The sequence below is a fragment of the Sorex araneus genome, chromosome 2 (assembly GCF_027595985.1).
Source record: "Sorex araneus isolate mSorAra2 chromosome 2, mSorAra2.pri, whole genome shotgun sequence".
Taxonomy (NCBI): domain Eukaryota; kingdom Metazoa; phylum Chordata; class Mammalia; order Eulipotyphla; family Soricidae; genus Sorex; species Sorex araneus.
Window position 1 is genome coordinate 80,048,189 of NC_073303.1, and position 19,330 is coordinate 80,067,518.

The 19,330-nt window shown below is 37.6% G+C and overlaps 1 protein-coding gene across 1 annotated transcript in view; it reads left to right on the forward strand.

The window, feature by feature from the left end:
- ARFGEF1 (ADP ribosylation factor guanine nucleotide exchange factor 1) overlaps positions 1 to 19,330 on the forward strand; it is a 123,886-nt gene that overhangs the window by 98,462 nt on the left and 6,094 nt on the right. Inside the window, exons 28-36 of the mRNA XM_055127761.1 lie at positions 1,568 to 1,728; positions 3,099 to 3,229; positions 6,294 to 6,423; positions 8,472 to 8,607; positions 8,687 to 8,825; positions 9,930 to 10,002; positions 13,598 to 13,730; positions 17,285 to 17,424; positions 18,936 to 19,104. Of these exons, the coding sequence (XP_054983736.1) occupies positions 1,568 to 1,728; positions 3,099 to 3,229; positions 6,294 to 6,423; positions 8,472 to 8,607; positions 8,687 to 8,825; positions 9,930 to 10,002; positions 13,598 to 13,730; positions 17,285 to 17,424; positions 18,936 to 19,104 (1,212 nt within the window). The remainder of the gene's footprint in view (positions 1 to 1,567; positions 1,729 to 3,098; positions 3,230 to 6,293; positions 6,424 to 8,471; positions 8,608 to 8,686; positions 8,826 to 9,929; positions 10,003 to 13,597; positions 13,731 to 17,284; positions 17,425 to 18,935; positions 19,105 to 19,330) is intronic.

The following is a 19,330-nucleotide window of genomic DNA, read 5'->3' on the forward strand; positions in this document are numbered from 1 at the left end:
CTCCCAGGATGGCACATAGAGGGTTCACAGTTAGTTTGGTTTACAGGGGGGCTGGGGACAAAAGCAGGTGATGGGATGTCTCTGTGGACTCACGACTGACACATTCCTTGGGGTATAGGGCTTTTCAGTGCAGAAAACCAGGACATTTTCAGCCCAACTAAGAGAGACAGGGTTCAAAATAAAACAAAGCTAGAAAGCCCCCCAAAACCCAAATGCAGACCTCCAGAGGGCAGTTTTCTTCCCACAGCACTGTTCTCTTCAGAAGTAAATGGTGGCTTTCAGAAGCAGGTGGGAGTCATGGGGAGAGAGGGAAGAACCTGAGATGGGGCTCTGACCCTATCCCCCGCCTCCTATGGGTCGAGTCCCATAATCACAGTTGCCCCTGAGGTGCTTGTCTACGCCTCCTCCTGCAGTGCTCTGTAGGACCCCCACCCCCACCCCAACACCTACCCACTGACCTGTGGGGTAGAAGCCGAGAGAGATCTGACTTTTTTTAAAAATTTTTTTATTAGAGAATCACTGTGATACACAGTTACAAACTTATGAACTTTCGTGTTTGCATTTTACTTACACAGTGATCGTTTACCCATCCCTCCACCAGTGCCCATTCACCTCCACCAATGATCCCAGTATCCTTCTCACCAACCCCCACCCCATCCCCCACCATCGTACCCTGCCTCTGCAGCAGGGCATTCCCCTTTGTTCTCTCTCCTTTTGGATGTTGTAGTTTGCAATAGGGGTATTGAGTGGCCATCGTGTTCGGTCTTTAGTCTACTTTCAGCTCGCATCTTCCAACCCAAATGGGTCCTCCCGACATCCTCTACTTGGTGTTCCCTTCTCTATCTGAGCTGCCTTTTTCCCCAGCATGTGAGGCCAGTTTCCAAGCTGTGGGGCAGACCTCCCTAATCCTTATCTCTACAGCTCTTGGGTGTTAGTCTCCCACTATGTTATTTTATATTCCACAGATGAGTGCAATCTTTTTATGAGATTTGACTCTTCAGTGGAAATGAAATACTAAGCATGTAAGCTAAGTCTGTCTGAAGATAACAACATCAGGAATAATGACAGCATCTTTCTTTGTCATTTGAATGCTTGAATTGAGTAATGTGCTAAACACTTGACTTACATTATTTTATTGTGTTCATAACATGGGAATATTATTCCCATTTTTTTTACTTTAAGAAATTTAGGTAGAGATTATATACAATTTTATATATTTATCAACTGTTGATTTGATATTTATTATATACCTTATTAAGTGTTGAGTTTATAACAGAAACAAAGTAGATGTTACTATCTTCATTGCTCATTGTGATCCAGTAAGTTGTTGAGACTAGTCTGTTGAACATGAAAATCCTTAGCCACTAAGAAGTATGCATTGAATCTAGAGATTAGTGTATTTTTGCTAAAGTTAAAAATAATCCCTGTGCTGGGGATATGGCTTACTGGTTAGAGAACATGCCATGCTGGCTCCATTTCCAACACTACAATAAATAAGTGAAGAAAGAAAGAAATAGGATAACTGAAAATATTTAATTCATTTGCTGTGTTTTCCTCCCTTTTTCAGCCCTTGTATTTGAAAAGCATTTTCCAGCAACCATTGATTCGTTCCAGGATGCAGTGAAGTGTTTGTCTGAATTTGCATGCAATGCAGCTTTCCCAGACACAAGTATGGAAGCAATTCGGCTAATTCGCCATTGTGCAAAATATGTATCTGATAGACCTCAGGTACAGTGTCTATTTCTATTTATTTCTTTGTTAGAAGTTGTGGGGTTCCTCCCAAGTGGAGCTCCACTTAGCAATTCTTGGTCCAGTTAACTGGCCTTCATTTCAATATAAGATGTCAAAGATATGATGCAACTCATTCCCTTCAGTGCTAGGGATTACGGGGAGCAACCTGGTCGTGCTTGGAGCCACCAGTGCTGAACATGGTATGTTTGAGGAATTATGTACTAGGAACTGAACTGAAGTTAGCTGCATACATGGCATGTGTCTTAATACCCTGTACTATTTCTGTAGTCCCTACGTGTCATTTTTGTTTTGTTTTGTTTTGTTTTTGCTTTTTGAGTCACACCCAGCATTGCTCAGGGGTTACTCCTGGTTCTGCATTCAGGAATTATTCCTGGTGGTGCTTGGGGGACCATATGGGATGCAGGGGATTGAATCCAGGTCGGCCGTGTAAAAGGCAAACACCCTACCCGCTGTGCTATCATTCTGGCCCCTCATGTCTTTTTTTTCAAATGAAATTTTACTGAGTATTTTCTGTATTTAAGTTTATTTGGAAATTAAAGATAAAACTTTTTCTATAAATATGAAACTTGACAGTCTGATTATTGCAATTATGTTATAAATAATAGCTAAGTATATTCAAGTATTTTTAAAGTATTTTGCTTATATTGACTTGTTTACTATTTATAACGTTATGAGATAGTGTTATAATTCTATACTAATTAAGAGACTGAGGTACAAAGAAATTTTAAAATACGCCCATGGTGGCAAGGCGAGTAAAGGAGACCTGGCTGTGAACCCAAGGCTGTGATTTAGCTGTCAGACCTGTTCCTGTGCTCAACAGCACTGAAGTTGACTGGTTTACAAATGAGTTTGGACTTAAGCACTGAAGTGAAAAGCTGGATTGGCAGTCTTGGCTTACAACTGTAGCATATTTTAGTCTATCTTTGTTACTACATAAAGGGTAAAGAATGCATCATAGATTTGGTAATAAGATTTTTACTTATATGAATAGGATTTGTGGGGTTCTTCATAGTTTTTATATACATTGATTTCTCTTCACAGCTCTCTAGTGTGGTTATTATAGCCACATGGTGCTTTTTTTTCATCTAAATGATAAAAAAGGATACCTGATTTAACTTGAATAAAAATGCAGAAAGTTAGCGTTCAAATTGAAACAGAAAAAAAGATTCAAACCAACTTCTGGATTCTAGTATGCTGCTCTTTATAAATAGTTCTCTTTTTAAAAACTTATTTAAAAAATAAAATTGCTCAATTTTAATTGTAAATCAATTAAATTTTTTTGCACAAATATTGTTAAATGTATGTATTATGTTTTGCCCTTAATAAGCTTTTCTTTCTTCTTGAAGGCCTTTAAGGAATATACAAGTGACGATATGAATGTGGCACCTGAAGACAGGGTGTGGGTGAGAGGATGGTTCCCAATTCTCTTTGAGTTATCCTGCATCATCAATAGATGCAAATTAGATGTAAGAACCAGGTAACAGCCAGTATTTATAATTAAAGTTTTGAAAGGATTATTTTTATTTTGAATTAACTCTTCTCATGTGAATTTAAATTTTTTGGTTGAAAACTATAAAGTCTGTGTTTTAGCAAATATAGTGATAATTAGACAGATCTTTAAATCAGTTAGCAGCAATAAAGTAGACATGTATTACTTTTCCTTAAAATTTTTTTGTAGCTTACTTTGAGTTTTAGCTTCTGTGTTAATAGTGTGTGTTATCTTTACACATATCACTGTCATCCCGATGCTCATCGATTTGTTCGAGCGGGCATCAGTAACGTCTCTCATTGAGAGACTTATTGTTACTGTTTTTGGCATATCCAATACGCACGGGTATCTTGCCAGGCTCTGCCGAGCGGGCTTCATACTCTCGGTAGCTTGCCGGGCTCTCCGAGAGGGGCAGAGGAATCAAACTCAGGTCGGCCGCGTGAAAAGGCGAACGCTCAACCACTGTGCTACTGCTCCAGCCTTTTACACATATCCTATCTGAAATTAAAATGATGACAAATTCTATTTCCTAAAAGTGAGAAGAATTTCCAAATATACATCCTTCATAAATTTTAGGTAAAGAGGGCTTTTTGAGTATGTGGACTTATTAAAAGTCGCTGAAATGTTTCCAAAGTATTTTCTCCACTACCATAGTCCTGCTTATAGTCCATTTGCAAATAAACTATTATATATATTATGTAGCTGGATAGGGCTCAGTACACACTTGTCAAATGTTACAACCCATATTAATTCCCACAGTATAATTTTTCTCATTCTGTAGTTTTGATTACCAATTTGAAAATGAATACTACCAGTATGTGTATTGTGTGATATCTGTCAGCAAATGCTTGAATATATCATGTATTTAATTTTATGCTAAAATCTGTCTTATAAGATCCTTCTTCCTCGTTGGGGAGAATTATTAGTTACTTGCACAGTTAATATTATTGGATTATTTTTTTAATTAGGAAGGTAACACGGACTTGCAACAAATCAGTAATAGAAATGTAATATCTCTTTTCCTCTGCCTATAGCAAAACAACTCACCTTCAACCAAAGTTGTATTTGATTTATAGCCTAAGAAACTTCTTTTTTTTTCCTCCCTAAGAAACTTTCTGATAGCATTGTTCCAGTGGAATCTTAGTGAAATAAAAGATCCAAAAAAACAGGCTTGGAAATGTCCAAGAAATTTAAAATTTCACATAGAATTTAGTAATCAAAGCGCTTTGTATAGCAATTTATCTTGTAATTGGTTATTGGGGGTTTGTTATTTTAGAAAGTTGATAAAGATCAGGATAGCGTATAGTTGACATAAATCTAAATGTTTAAGATTCATAACTTTGAAATGTCCAGCTCTCTCGGTAGGATAACCAGCATTTCATGACTTTAATCTCAGAATTTTCTCCCTGCCCTTGTACATATCTCCCTTTATATGTACACATCTGTTTAACAATAATACTGCCTGCTTTTTAGCCTCCCATCACTTGTCCTTGTGTGAGCCTACAGTACATTGCTTCCCATTATGTTGTATGTTCAAGTTATAGATGTTACTGGTTTTAAAGAGAAGTGAAAAAAACGTTTGTGTGTGTGTATGTGAGAGAGAGAGAGAGAGAATAGCATTAAGCTTTGTTCAATTGATAGCTTTTTTCATAGCTCATCCCAAATTTCTGTGGTCTTTGTATTATATCGAAACTATGATTTGTATGATACATTAATTTCAAAGCACCTTCAAATAAATTGTCGTTTGATTCTGTCAAAAGTATCTAGATTTGGAATTAAATTATTAACTGAGAGTACCAAATTTCTTTCCCTATGCCAGTTATTTAAGTATTACTTTTAAAAATACTTCACTGTAAAATCCTTGGAAACTTTGATTGATGTGTGTGCTTTGAAGGCCTGGTGAAATAGGAATTCCACCTTCCCATAATCCCCAATGATTGGAGTTAGCATTCTAGTTCATAGAATATTTCCAGCTGAGAAGAAGAGAAAGAGGGAGCCATGTTTCTTCTATAGGAGTTTCTTTATTTCCTCTCATTCTGTAAGTTAAGCATCTTATAATTCTGTAAGTTAAGAATAGCATTAACAAGCAAATTCGCTAACTGCCATAAAATAAAGAAACCGTATCAATTTATAATCTTATTTAAGTAATTTATTTTGAATCTCCTGTTTACCAGTATGTACTAGGTCTTTGGGGCAGTATAACAGCAGCTGATTAAGAGTGAACATCAGTTCTTGTGTAGCCTTTCAAAGATTGTTTCATTCTGGCTTACCATTTACATATTTAGAATGAGAAAGGAAAACTTTTGTAAATTTTTCTGTATTGCTACATGAGAGTAATAGGGAAAAAAATCAAGTTTCTCAATGGTTTCTCAAGTTTTGCTTATTTCAAAAAAGATAACAAGAAATTAGGTAGGCAGTTATGAATTTTAACTTTATTTGAAGGGACATGAACATGATACTAAGTAGTTTATTCAGACAATAAGTGCTTATTACTTGCTTCCTAGGTGACAGCTCCATGCTGGAATACAGCAGGAAAAAGACATAGATCCCTGCCCACATGGCACTTAAATTTTAATGGATTAATTTTGTAAATCCTTTTGTTTTAGGATAACACACAAAGAGCAGTTGTAATGTCAGCTAAATTTTCTGTAGATATTTCTGTATCTTTTAGAAAATATCTTCCAAAATCTAATTTTTGTTGTTCTTAAACTATTACAGTGCTTTTCCCTTAACCATGATGCCGCAAAATTAGTATTCACCCAAATAATGATCTTTCTCAATCTGTGATGCTATTTGCTGTTTGAAGTTGTTGAAATGATATTGGTGAAAAAGTAAAATCTATTTAAAACTCATGGGCCATTTTTAGGCATTTTCTCTAAGGAGTCCCATTTTAAAATCCAAAATCTCTTACTGCTCTGACTCCAAGAGTTAACATGTTTAATATCAGTTTTAAACATTGCTTTCCATAGTTTTGTGAACTACTGAAAAATTCAGAAGGGGATTCTAACTTGTGGCATTTTTTAATGACGACCTCCATGTTTTATAATTTTAGGGGTTTGACAGTAATGTTTGAAATAATGAAAACTTACGGCCACACTTATGAAAAACACTGGTGGCAGGATTTATTTAGAATCGTTTTCAGAATATTTGACAACATGAAATTGCCAGAACAGCAAACAGAGGTAAGAGCACACAAGATTTGTATTTCATAGGTTAATTTTTTTTTTCCGCTTTTTCGGTCACTCCCGGAGATGCACAGGGGTTACTCCTGGCTCATGCACTCAGGAATTACCCCTGGTGGTGCTTGGGGAACCATATGGTATACTAGGAATGGAACCCAGGTCAGTTGCGTGCAAGGCAAACGCCCTACCCGGTGTGCTATCGCTCCAGCCTCCATAGGTTAATTTGTAAAAGTTTTTTTCTCATAAAGGCTCCCTACTGATCCTGGATCCCACAAGAACTATATCCTCTTCCCCGTTCCCTCTCTTCTTCCATAGTGCTCAGGGACCAGGTGGTTTCAGAGATCAAACTCAGAGCCCCACACATCTGCTACGCTTGTATTCTACCACTTCAACTATTTTTCTACCCCCTAAAATGTTTTTAAAGATTTTCTGATTTATTTTCTGTACCACAAACAAGTACGTTGAGCAGGGGAAAAAAATCCTACATGGGTTTTTCTTTCAAGGCATTAGTATATATAAGTATGTTTTTATTGTGTTTTGTTTCGTTTTGTTTTGGGGGGTGGGGAGTTGGGCAGTATCTGGTGGTACTCAGTGGTCACTCCTGGCAGTTCCCAGAGGACCATATCTTGCCAGGGATCAAACCCAGACTTCCCACTTGCAGGGCATTTGCTTCAGGCCTTTGAGCTATTTCTCTGGCCCACTGATGTATTTTCATAAACGGTAATGTTATTTGGGGCTAGAACTGAATTAAGTGATTTATTTTCAGCGTTAATGTTGAACTCCAATTTATATTTTTGGTTTTGAGGCCATACCCGACTGTGCTCAGAACTTACTCCTGGCTCTGTGCTCAAGGATCACTCCTGGCCTTGCTCAGGGCACCGTATGTGGTGCCAGGGATCAAACCCAGGCTGACTGTGTACAAGACAAGCACCTTACCTATTTCTCCGGACCTGAACTCCAATTTTTTTTTTTGTATTTTAATGTTATAACAATAGTAGCTTTCTTTACATTTCATAACAACATTTTGTTCTTTATTGGTAAAAAAATATTCCAGTGTCTTTTATTAGAAACTGTCTTTTATCATGCATTTTAAAAAGTGTGGAGATTAAACTTCAGGCTGCCTAATTTTGTCCCAGATGTTTGTGTTAAGTGTTAGTTTCTACAGTTATTATATATTGAAGAAACATAAGGAAAATACACTTACTTTATATGATCCTTATCTTTTTTCATTGTTTTCAAATTTGTCATACTTAAGCAAAAATCAGTTTTATTTAAACCTGTGCTGATATAATTAGGTAAATTCTTACCATTTGTTTCCTATTTCTCTTTCATGTTATATTCTGAAACAAAACTAGTTATTGTTAATCATACATATTATTGGAAAAGTCATTATGATTAAAATACTGTGTCAGTTTTGCTTTGTTTTGAACCACATCGTGCAGTGCTTATGCTTTACTCCTTACTCCTGGAAGTACTTGGGACCATATGGTTTACCAGAGATCAAACTCAGTTGGCCCTTTAATTTTGAGGCCACACCCAGCAGTGTTGAGAGCTTATTTCTGGAATGATGCCTGACTTTAGGCATCATTCTTTGTGGGGCTTAGGAGATTATATTGGGTGCTAGGAATTGACCCAGTGCAAAGCAAACGCCCTACCCTTGTACTATCACTTCAGCCCTGATACTTTTTAAGAATTAAAACAATGTAGAAAATAATTGTTTTTGGACCAAACCCAACAGTGGTCAGGGGCTACTTCTTACTCCTGAGTCACTCCCATGGTACTGGAGCCTTGTAGCATTGGGATCAAACCTGGATCTCTGTGCTCAAGTGCTCAGCCCACTGAACTATTTCTCTGGCCCCAGAGAAACAAAACATGCATTATTATGGAATAATGGTAAGAAATAGCGAATACTAAATTGTAAATTTGATATTCTAAAGGGAATATGATGTAAGAGGAACATGCACAGATTGACTTTTAAATAAGTATGCAGAGATTTTTTATTTCACTCTAGCAGTTGATGAATGATTTGATCAATTTTTTTCCCCTAGAAAGCTGAATGGATGACAACCACTTGTAATCATGCACTCTATGCAATCTGTGATGTGTTCACCCAGTATTTAGAAGTACTCAGTGATGTACTTTTGGACGATATTTTTGCCCAGCTTTATTGGTGTGTGCAGCAAGGTAGGTCTGCATCTGATAAGTGACAAAGTATTAAGTGTGACTGGTTCTTTGCAAAAGAATTTGTTCCTTTCTTTTCTAGACAATGAACAGTTAGCACGATCTGGTACAAACTGCTTGGAGAATGTTGTCATTCTGAATGGAGAAAAATTTACCCTAGAAATCTGGGATAAAACTTGTAACTGCACACTGAATATCTTCAAAACCACAATCCCACATGCGTAAGAAACTTGTACAACTATAAGTTTCTGGTTGTATGATGACAGATTTGTTAGGAGGCTGGAGCAATAGCACAGTGGGTAAAGCATTTGCCTTGCATGCGGCTGACCCGGGTTCAATTCCCAGCATCCCCTATGATCTCCCGAGCACCGCCAGGAGTAATTCCTGAGTGCAGAGCCAGGAGTAACCTCTGAGCATCACCGGGTGTGACCCAAAAAGAAAAAAAAAGAAATAGAAGATTTATTAGTAAGTTATTTCATATAACCAAGTTATTTTTAAAATGTCAGCTGTCCCATGAATTTGCATTTACTCAAAATAAACTTTTTGTTGTTGTTGTTCTGATGGGTTAGTGTGTTTGGGCTCCACCCAGTGATACGCAGAGGCAATTCTTGGCAGTGTTCAGCAGTGACTCCCTCTGGTTATCAAAGGATCACATGTGTGTTGTGAATTTCAGGGTTGGTGGGATGCAAGGCAAGTAAGTGCCTTAGTCCCTGTATCATCTCCCTGATCAAAACAAACTCTTCGACAAATACATGAATTAAATTCTTTTAAACCAAAACCTTTAGTCTGACACCCAAAATTTATTCACATTAAACCAAGAAATAATTTGAAAATAAAAATAAAATTCTCAACATGTATTTGCAGATACTGTAGAATTAATAATCTAAGATTTATTTCTGAATGTTTAAATTGTCCTATGTTATTTGAAGGGTAAAGTTTGTAATTGCTGGAAAGGGTTTTATCAATGGGAAAACTGAAAGAGTTTTCTTCTCAAGCAAAAACTTGAGCCATAAACTTATTTCATTTCCAAGCACCTAAACTAGGATAGTAAATTACTTTTTTCTTTTGAGTCAAATAGTTAGAAAAAGTGAGTATAGAATTTTGAACCTTTCAGAAAGTCACTTTTGCAATAAAACCTATGAGCAGGATTGTTTTCTGCAAGTATGTACCAAATCTCTACTAGATATTTTTCAGTAAATTGTACTTAAAGTAATAGAAGGAGGATTATTATTTGCAGTGTATTCTTGTTACTATTTTGTGACAAAACATGTTGACTGTGGTCTCTTTTGCCTTCTGGGTGATTGCTGTGATTTTGATATTTTAAGACTCTTGACATGGCGGCCCACTTCTGGAGAAACTGTACCCCCACCTCTCTCTCCTGTGAATGAAAAACAGTTGGTAAGTTTTAATAAATAAGTTTTATTATTTATTAAATATTATTTTCAGTTACTATTTATGGTAATTATGCCATTGACTTCTTAAATTTAAATGGAAGTTCAGCCTATTTTAGAAGATGACATAAAATTACTGTCTAGAATTCTGTTTAAATATTTTGATAAATTTACCTAATGGCTAAAATTTGTATCTGTGCCATAAAGATGTTTTAAATTATTTTAAAATTTAATATATATTTAGTATTTTTTATTTTTAATATAGATGATCTCAGGCATAAAATAAAATAATTTTAAGAGTTGTAAAATTTTACTCAATTTTGTAAGAATTTCCATGTCATTCTAAAGACATTTTTAATTAGCTTACAATTTTAATGTAATTTGACTACAGAAAGATGACAAACAGTACAGAAGCTCTAATATATATACCTTTCACTTAGTAAATTTGTTTCCTAGGATTTTCATAACAAATGAACCACATGCTTAATGGTTAAAACTATAAAAATTTGTTCTTGTCAGAGTTCTAGAGATTCCCCCAGTCCCCCCTGAATACTTTTAGGAAAAAGCTTCATTGTCTCTTCCAATTCTCAACATTCCTTAGTTTAGCACATCTCACTCCAGTCTCCAATGCCGTTTTTCATGGCTCCGTAAAGGCAGATCTCCACTGTAGGGTAAAGTGAGTCTTGTGGTAAAAATTGTATCAGGTAGTAACTGTAATGTCATTGGAGCAGCTTGTACTGTTGATGAGAACACAGGGACTGTGCCTCGTTGCTGAGCTCCTGGGGGTGAGCCCTGTTGGTCCCTCAGCCTGCTTCTTAGTCTTCTGGACTCCTGAGACCGTTGCTGCCCTGGCTCTGCTTTGAGTTTCTTATTACCTGCCCATTGTTGCGTTTGCCACCACTCTGCCCATTGTTGCTGGTGCCTACCATTTCTTCTTTCCTACTGCCCTTTCTCTGTTCTCTTCAGAACCATTTATATTTTGTTAATAAATTTTAGTATTTTTCTCACTGCCAGCTCCACTGAATTATTTCTTGATTTGTACTCCTTTTAAAAATGTGTATGTATTGGGGCTGGAGAGATACTCGGCAAGGAAGGCACGTGATTGACTAGGTTTTAGACCCCATCTGTGTCCCCTCAGGCCCATCAGGCATGGTCCCAGAATAAGCCCTGAGCACTGCTGGATATGGCTGAAAAACAAAGTGTAGGAAAGTACCCAATGACTATAAAGTTGTTTGGAATAGCAGAGAGGATAAAGTATGTTAGTCCTTTATGTTAACCCCCTTGTGCCCCAGTTCTAATATACACTATGGTTTATATCCTTCTAGCAGTTTTCTATACTTTTACATATATAGTTCATGTTAATTAGGATCATTTCCTCTTTAATGAAGTCTTATTGTAGACTAACATTTTGTTTTTGGAATCTCTCAAAGATGTCCTCATATCCATATGCAATAATTTCTTTTATAAGGGCTCCTGCTTTTATACCAGGTCCTTTCTAAAAGGAGTAATGGCATTACTAATTTGGTGCAGACTTATAAAGAAATGCAAAGATTATCCAAAAAAGAAAATCATTCTCATTTAATTGGTTATCAGAAAAATTGAGAAAGCCATATGCTTGACATTTAAAAATTCTTCTAATACAGAGAATTTTTAAAACCACAAGTGTGGTTTTTATGCCTATCTTTTTAGAAACTTAGTGGAATTATTAAAATGTTTGAAATAACCAGAAACCTTTTAAAACCAACACTTCAGGAGACCATACATTTTTAATTCTAATTGCAGTTTCTTTTAAAAATATATTTGTGTGATTTTTAAAAAAGACATTTTCAGTAGTTAATTTTTAAACTTAACTATTGAAGCTTAATATTCCCTTAAGGAATTTGTAAACTGGGCCAGAGAGATAGTACAGGCGGTTAGCATGTGCATGCAACCAACCCCTGTTCAAATCACCAGTACCATATATGGTCCTCTGAGCACCACTGGAAGTAATCTCTGAGCACAGAGCCAGTAAGCTCTGAACAGTGTCATGTGTTCCCCATATCCCCTGCCAAAATTTATAAATTGGCAAGTCACATCTGAAATATTGTAGATTTTTGTTTAAAAATGCTCTATTGATTTCATAAAACTACTGTTAAAATATTTCTTATGTGTTAACACTTCTGATAACATACAGAAAGAATTAGAATCTTACTGAATGAGAGTAATCATAATCATATTTTTAATTGCATTTTTAATTTGTTTTCATTTGTGTTATTTTTTGGGGGGGATGCCACACCTGACAATGCTCAAAGGTTTCTCCGGGTTCTACACTCAGGAATTACTCCTGGTAGTAATTCCTATATGGGATGCTCGATATCAAACCCAGGTCAGCCATGTGCAAAACAAATGTCCTATCCACTGTACTATCTCTCCAGCCCTCAATTGTTTAATAAATGTTTTCACACTTGATCATTCCAGCAATTTTTGGAATGATTTTGGTGTATGTCTGTCCCCATTTTATATAGAATCAGAAATGAAAGATCATCAGCTGATAAAGTTCAAGTTAAAATATTCTGATTAGCACAGTTCTTTGAGAATATAAGCCCCTGTTTTTCTTTTTGAAAACCCAGGTAAAGTTGTTTTTGGCTATTATATCAAAATGCTTGATTCCTTAAGTTTGGATTCTGTCTTCTCTGTCAGTATGTTATACCACTCAAAGAAAATGTAGCATAATTGTCATGTGAGCTATTACATATTGTCTGACCCTATGCTATTACTTTGTATTTATTTTCTGATTCTTAACAATCCTAGACACAGAAAGTATCTTCATTTTAAAATCACAAAACCTCTGCTCAGGAAGAGCTACTGTTTTACCAGCATTACATTGTATAATGCTGGATCAGACTGGGGATATGGTGAGGCCCAGGCGGCATGTGTGAGACCCTGGGTTCATCCTCTGTCACCAGATGCTCCACCCACTAGCACTACAGGGTGGCTGCCTCAGCACTGCCTGATAACTTCCCCAGTGGGGCAAGTTTTATTCTGTTGAAGCTACATTGAACTTAATCAACTTCATAGCACTACACTCCTAGTTAGTCACTGTCTCACTAACATTCCTGGTTTTTAATTCCTTGAGTGACAGAAGAGCCATTCCTAAAAATACACCTATCATATTTCTCTATGCTCGTGCTACAAAAAGCTGTTAGAAATCTCCTCCTCTACCATTCATGTTGTTTAGTTCATGGGTGCTACTAATTAGTTTGTCCCACACACAGTGAAGCCTAGCATTTTAAATCTGTTATTCTCAGGTGATATCTGACTCAAGTCCATTGAGGGTTAGAAAGAAAGAGGCTCGGGGTGGGTAGATAGATGGCTCAGTAGTAGAGCATTTGCCGTACTTATTTGAGGAGCTGGGTTTGATCTCTGGCACCACCAAAAAAGAGAGAAGGAAACTAGAAAACTTTTCTCTTAAAGATTTCCTTATTTGTGTCTGATAATTTAAATTTTTCTTAAAATTACATTGTATAGAATGTGATTTTTGTAGAAACATAAAGTAAACTTTTTTTAGATTACAAAATACTTTCACCCTTTCATTCTATTAAAATGAATTTTTGTTTTATTAGGATACCATATCACAGAAATCTGTAGATATCCATGATTCTATTCAGCCAAGATCTGCAGATAGTAGACAGCAAGCGCCATTGGCTTCTGTCTCTACTGTGAATGAAGAAGTCAGCAAAATTAAACCTGCAGCAAGTGAGTTGTTTCTCTTAATTAAAAATAAGCCGTGTATTTTGTTCTCTGTAGGAAAGGAATAAAATTCTTGCTTTCGCTTTTATTAGTCTGTACTATATTGAGCATGCGGTCACTTTTGTTACTGTGTCCAACGGGCAGCCCCTGACAAATAGGCATTTTCTTGCACATGGTCAGGAAAGATGCAAACACAGTGCTAGCTTTGCCACAATTCTTTTGGCTCATATTAGTGTCAAGCCAGATTTCCCTCTACAATCCCCAGTTACATACCAGCCTGTATCTGCAAAACAGAACATGTCTTTTCTTTTCCTAGTATAGGAAAGGTCCAGGTTCCAAGGGACCAGTGCTTTCTGAGCAGGAGATCCCATTCAGCTTTCCAAGGAGCAAGCTTCTTGTCTTTTGTTCCTTTTCAGTCTGAATTCTTTTCATAAAAGGAAAACCCCCCTCCTTTTCTTTTTTTTTACTAAATTGATCTGATTTCCTTTTCTGAAAAAAATTGTAACAAGAAAAGTGAAGATGCCGTTAGTTACTTTTTTTTAAGTTAACATAAAATTGACCTAAGTAGCTATTTTAAAGTGAATAATTCAGTGGCCTTTAGTACCTTTGGTGTTTTGCAACCATTACCTCTCTCTGATTCCAAAACATCTCTATCAACCCCAGAAGAAAAGCCCATAACTTTTGCCTTGTTTTACCTTCTCCTCCCCTTTACCCACTCCTTAGCAACCATCTATGTGCTTTCGATCTGTGGTGTGTTGTCCTCTGCATTTCATACAAATGGAATTATACAATATGTCACCTTTGTATATTATTTCTTTTACTTACACGTTTTCAAATATCCATTGTACCATGCAGTATAATTCCTTTTTATGACTTGAATAATAATCATTTGTGTAAATATAACACATTTGTTTGTCCATTCACCTGTTGATGCACATTTGGGTTTGTTTCATCTCTTGATTTTATCTTGAAAAATGCTGTTATGAAATGTTTATGTACAAATTGGCTTTAATTCTTTGGGGAACGTTATTATTAGGTTATGTAATAGACAATATTGTGTTTAATATTTTGAAGATTAGGCTCTACTTGGGCTATTTTATTTCATTTCCACCAGCAATTACAATTTTTCTGTGTCCTCACTAACACTTGGGATTTTCCAGTATATTTTTGATTCTGTTCCTTTTTTTGTTGTTGTTTTTTAATGATAGGCACTGCTAGGTCACAGTTGGTTTTTTTTTGGGTTTTTTTTTGTTTTTTTTTTTTTAATCCTGTGCCCTTTGAAGTTCTTCAAAGACTGAACAAATAAGTAAGTGTGTGTGTGTGGAAGGGGGTTATAGATACTAGAGGGATGAAGGCACTTGCCTTATCTACATGGTTTGATTGCCAGCATTTCATATGGTCCCCAAACATTGCCACGTCTTCTACCTCTACTTCACCCACTCATAGAAAACAGTTATCTCTTCTGATGCAGTTTTTAATTTTGATGAAATTGAGGGCAGCTATGTTTTTTTTTTGTTGCTTACGCTTTGGGTTTAATTACTAAGATTCATCGCCAAATATAGCTCATAAGAACTTTTCCCAATATTTTATATTGCCAGCTCTTACCATTGATTCATTTTGAGCTAGTTTATTTTACAGAGAATTTTTGTTGTTTTTGGCGGGAACTCACAAGCAGTGATCAGAGGGTCCTGGGAATACCCCTGGCAATACTCGACCTTCAGTGTTCGGACCCAGTGATGTGAGACCAGCAGAGCTGGGGACCAACAGGATCTCCCCTGAGAGTGCTGGGACAGGGGATGTGTGGTGCCAGGGATCAGACGGGTCCTTACATACAAGGCATGCATCCCTGAGCCTTCTGCTGCCCCCTCAGGTTTTGCTCTTGTTCTGGGATCGCTCGCACCTGGCAGTGCTCAGGAGGATTGATAGTTTTCTAGAAGACCATATGGTGCTGGGACTAGGACCCAGGCCTCCCACCCGAAGATTATGTGGTCGGCCCACTGAGCTGTCTCTCCAGTCACCTAAGAGAATTTTGAAATTGTAGGTGCTTACATTTGTTCTTGAGAGAAGATATATGAAGTATATTATTGTGGTAGGATTATTTGGTTGTGTTTCTTACTGACTTCTTAAAAGGAGATAGATGTGATGAGTGACCCATATTAATGTTTATTCCTGTTTCCAGGAGAAAAGCATAGTTTGTATAGGAAATTCCTAGCATCTTTAGTCTGCACTGAAAAGGTACTATGAGAACAGAATAGTAAGTGGCTTTTCTCTCTGCGTTAAGACTAAACTCAAATATAAATGAAGGACTTATGGGTTAAGGAACTTGTTTTGTACCCTGTTGACCCTGGTTTGAATTCCCAGAGCCATACAATGGTATCCCAAACTCCACCAGGGATCACTGCTGAGCACTGAGCCAGGAATTGGTCCCGCTGGTATAACCCAGCCTTGCCCTTTTCCCCGTCGCCACCACACCCACCTGAAAGCTCTTGCAGAGTATCTCAAAGGTAGCATCTCATCTCCCCTAACGTTATGTGTGTTTAAGTGGAATGTCGAATGGAAAGTTCTCTTATGAATATGTCTTTATAGGCCGAGGGGTTGTCAGAGATCTCTTGTTGAAAACTTCTGTTGCTGTTTTGGGAGTTTCACTGCATTAGAGCTCACCATGGCCTTGTGACAGTCACATTTGTGACTTTTATAGTAATGCACTTACCGCTTTTTTCTTACAAACCCATTTAATGAGACGAGGTCATTTTAGTCACAACTACCAACCTGAGTTCAAGTAAAATGCTTGCCATGGTTAACCCATTATTTATTGGCAGTCATCAGAATTCTTGGTTATTCTTGATTTCCTGTCTATAGATATAATTCCTGTTGGTTTTCTTTTAGTGTAGGCATTTTTTAATTTTCCAAGTTCAAACTTGGGTTTATAGTAAATACTATTTACTTTCATTTCTTAATTTACTGTTACACTGTTTAATAGTAACCCATGAAACTTTAAAAAATCTCTCTATACTGATAGTATAGAGGTTAAGGCACTTGCCTTACATACAGGTGACCCAAGTTCTATCTCCAGCCTCACAGATGGTCCCCAAGTCAGTCAGCGGTGATCCCTGAGCACAGATCCCAGATAATCCCTGAGTACTGCCAGGCACAACACCCCCACCCCCGCCCCTCACACACAAATTTTTAGTCAAATCTTCATGAACATATACACAATTGTAAATTGTTGGAGTTTTTTTTTTTTGGTCGGGGGGTTGGTTGTTTTTTTTTAATTAAAGAACTTTCTTTTGGGTGACTTGGGCTGTTGGTGCAGTACTGGAGACACCGGGGAACTCTAGCAATGCCCAGTGCTCAGAGCTAAAGAAGGACTTTCATAAGGATTTTCCAATTATTGATTGAATTTTTGCTGAACAGTGCTATGTGCAAAAATAATACATCTATTTCAGTGTAATATTTATTCTCATGTGTTCTAATGTTCCTTAGCATTGTCATGTCATAGAAATAATAAAGAATTCAAAATAATTTTGTTTGCATGTCCATTGGGGTGGGTTTCCTCACAGAATTTCCAGAACAAAAATTGTTTGCCGCCCTGTTGATTAAATGTGTCGTGCAATTGGAACTCATCCAGACTATCGACAACATTGTGTTCTTCCCAGCCACAAGCAAGAAGGAAGATGCGGAAAACTTAGCTGCTGCACAGGTAAGGAAGACGCTGTGAAGACATTTGCTTTGTTGAGTAAAGAGTTAGCTGTGATTGTCTGACTCTCAGGCAGTGGTTAAGCTACAGATTTTATTTAGGGTGCTTTCATCACAGAGAGAGAACTTGAAGCTAGATTCAGAATGATTTCACTGTGTGGTGAATGTGAAGGTGCAGTGAAGCACCAGCCTCAGACCCTGTGGACCACCATTGTTTAGAACTAGTGCTGAGGCATTTGGATAATGCCTAAAAGTAAGAATCAAGGAGACCTGAGACATCAGATAAAGACTGTCTTTAAAAGGATCAACCCTTGGGGACAGACAGATCCTTAGTACAGTGGGTAGCGCACTGGCCCACAAGTGGTTCTGAGTTCAATCTCACACCCCATAATAGTCCCCCATGCCTAGCCAGGAGAGATGGCTGAGTGCAAAGCCAGGAGTAAGCCCTAAGCACTGCTGGGTGTGGCTAAACACCAAACAAATAAATAAGAAGATTAACTCTGTTGAATACAGTTGGTGAGCTATAGCAATTCAGTGGGATTTGGTGAACTTGTCATTGTATTCATGTAATATTGAGGACAGAAATATTCATGTAATTGACACCAGATTTGTGGGTGCTTTGGGACGATGTGGCGCCATGAATGAGCCAGGGTCGGCCACTGCAAGGCAAGTGCCTTACTTGCTAAGCTGTCTCTAGCTCCAGACAGTCTTTTAGAGTCCATGGACATAGTTCCTCATGTGGATCCCATCTGAGGTGGAGGTGGTGTTTACCTGGGATTGAAGTGTAGGCATTTCTTAGCATTGTAACAGGAAGACAAGCAAGGTATCAGTTATAATACAGGAGAGTGGGTCCATTTGCTCTGGGAGGGAGGGAGGGAGGGAGGGAGCGAGAGAGAGAGAGAGAGAGAGAGAGAGAGAGAGAGAGAGAAAGAGAGAGAGAGTGAGTGTAGGTGGGGGGGGTCTCTGCTAATATCTTCTGATCTCACTGAGATTGGAAGAAAAATCATCCATCAAATGAAGTTGGAAAGAGTAGGAGGCATTTGAGGAAGAGAAAACTTGACCTTGTGGCCATGGCGAGCAGACCAGGAAAGCTCAGGACTGCCACACAGGACCCGGAGCCCACTGTATTTAAAGAGAAACCCTTCTTTCCCCCACCTGTTCTCTTTATTGTGTCAGTGCAGGCATATTGTGTCATCAGCCAGTTACTCAAGTGAGGAGGTAAACAGTTATTTAGGAGAATGATTATAATCACAACCCATGGTCTCCAAACTGGTTGACAAGACAAGTAAAAGGCAACGAGCAGCTAGGGAATGTGGTCGGGAGCAGGTGGTGCTTGATCACAAGGAAGGAAGATTATGGAATTTTCTTAACAGAAGATGGACCTTTTCCTGTCTTCTGTTGAGATATGACAGATTAGTCCTGTTGCTCTCATGTGGCATGGGTTTGGGGGAGCATTGCCTTCTGAGTTTACTAAAATTTGTGACTGTATGTGCTGTGGTGGCTTGTTTTCCAAAGAGAGATTCCGTGGACTTTGATGTTCGAGTTGATACTCAAGATCAAGGAATGTACCGCTTTTTAACCTCACAACAACTTTTTAAGCTGCTGGACTGCTTATTAGAATCACATAGATTTGCAAAAGCATTTAATTCCAACAATGAACAGAGAACGGCTCTGTGGAAAGCAGGTAATATGCATAGTCTCTAAGTTAATACTCACCATCAATAGATGTGGCAGGCATTTCCATTTGTCGTAATTTGTTGCTTTTCTTCTGACTTGACATTTCTTTGCCAACTTTTACCCTAATAAGTCATAAGGCAGGTTATCAACCTGTTTTCTACTAGTCTGCAGTGAGCTAAGTAGTTCCTGGGTGCCTTTATTTTCCCTTGTTTAATCACTCATAACTTGGCTGC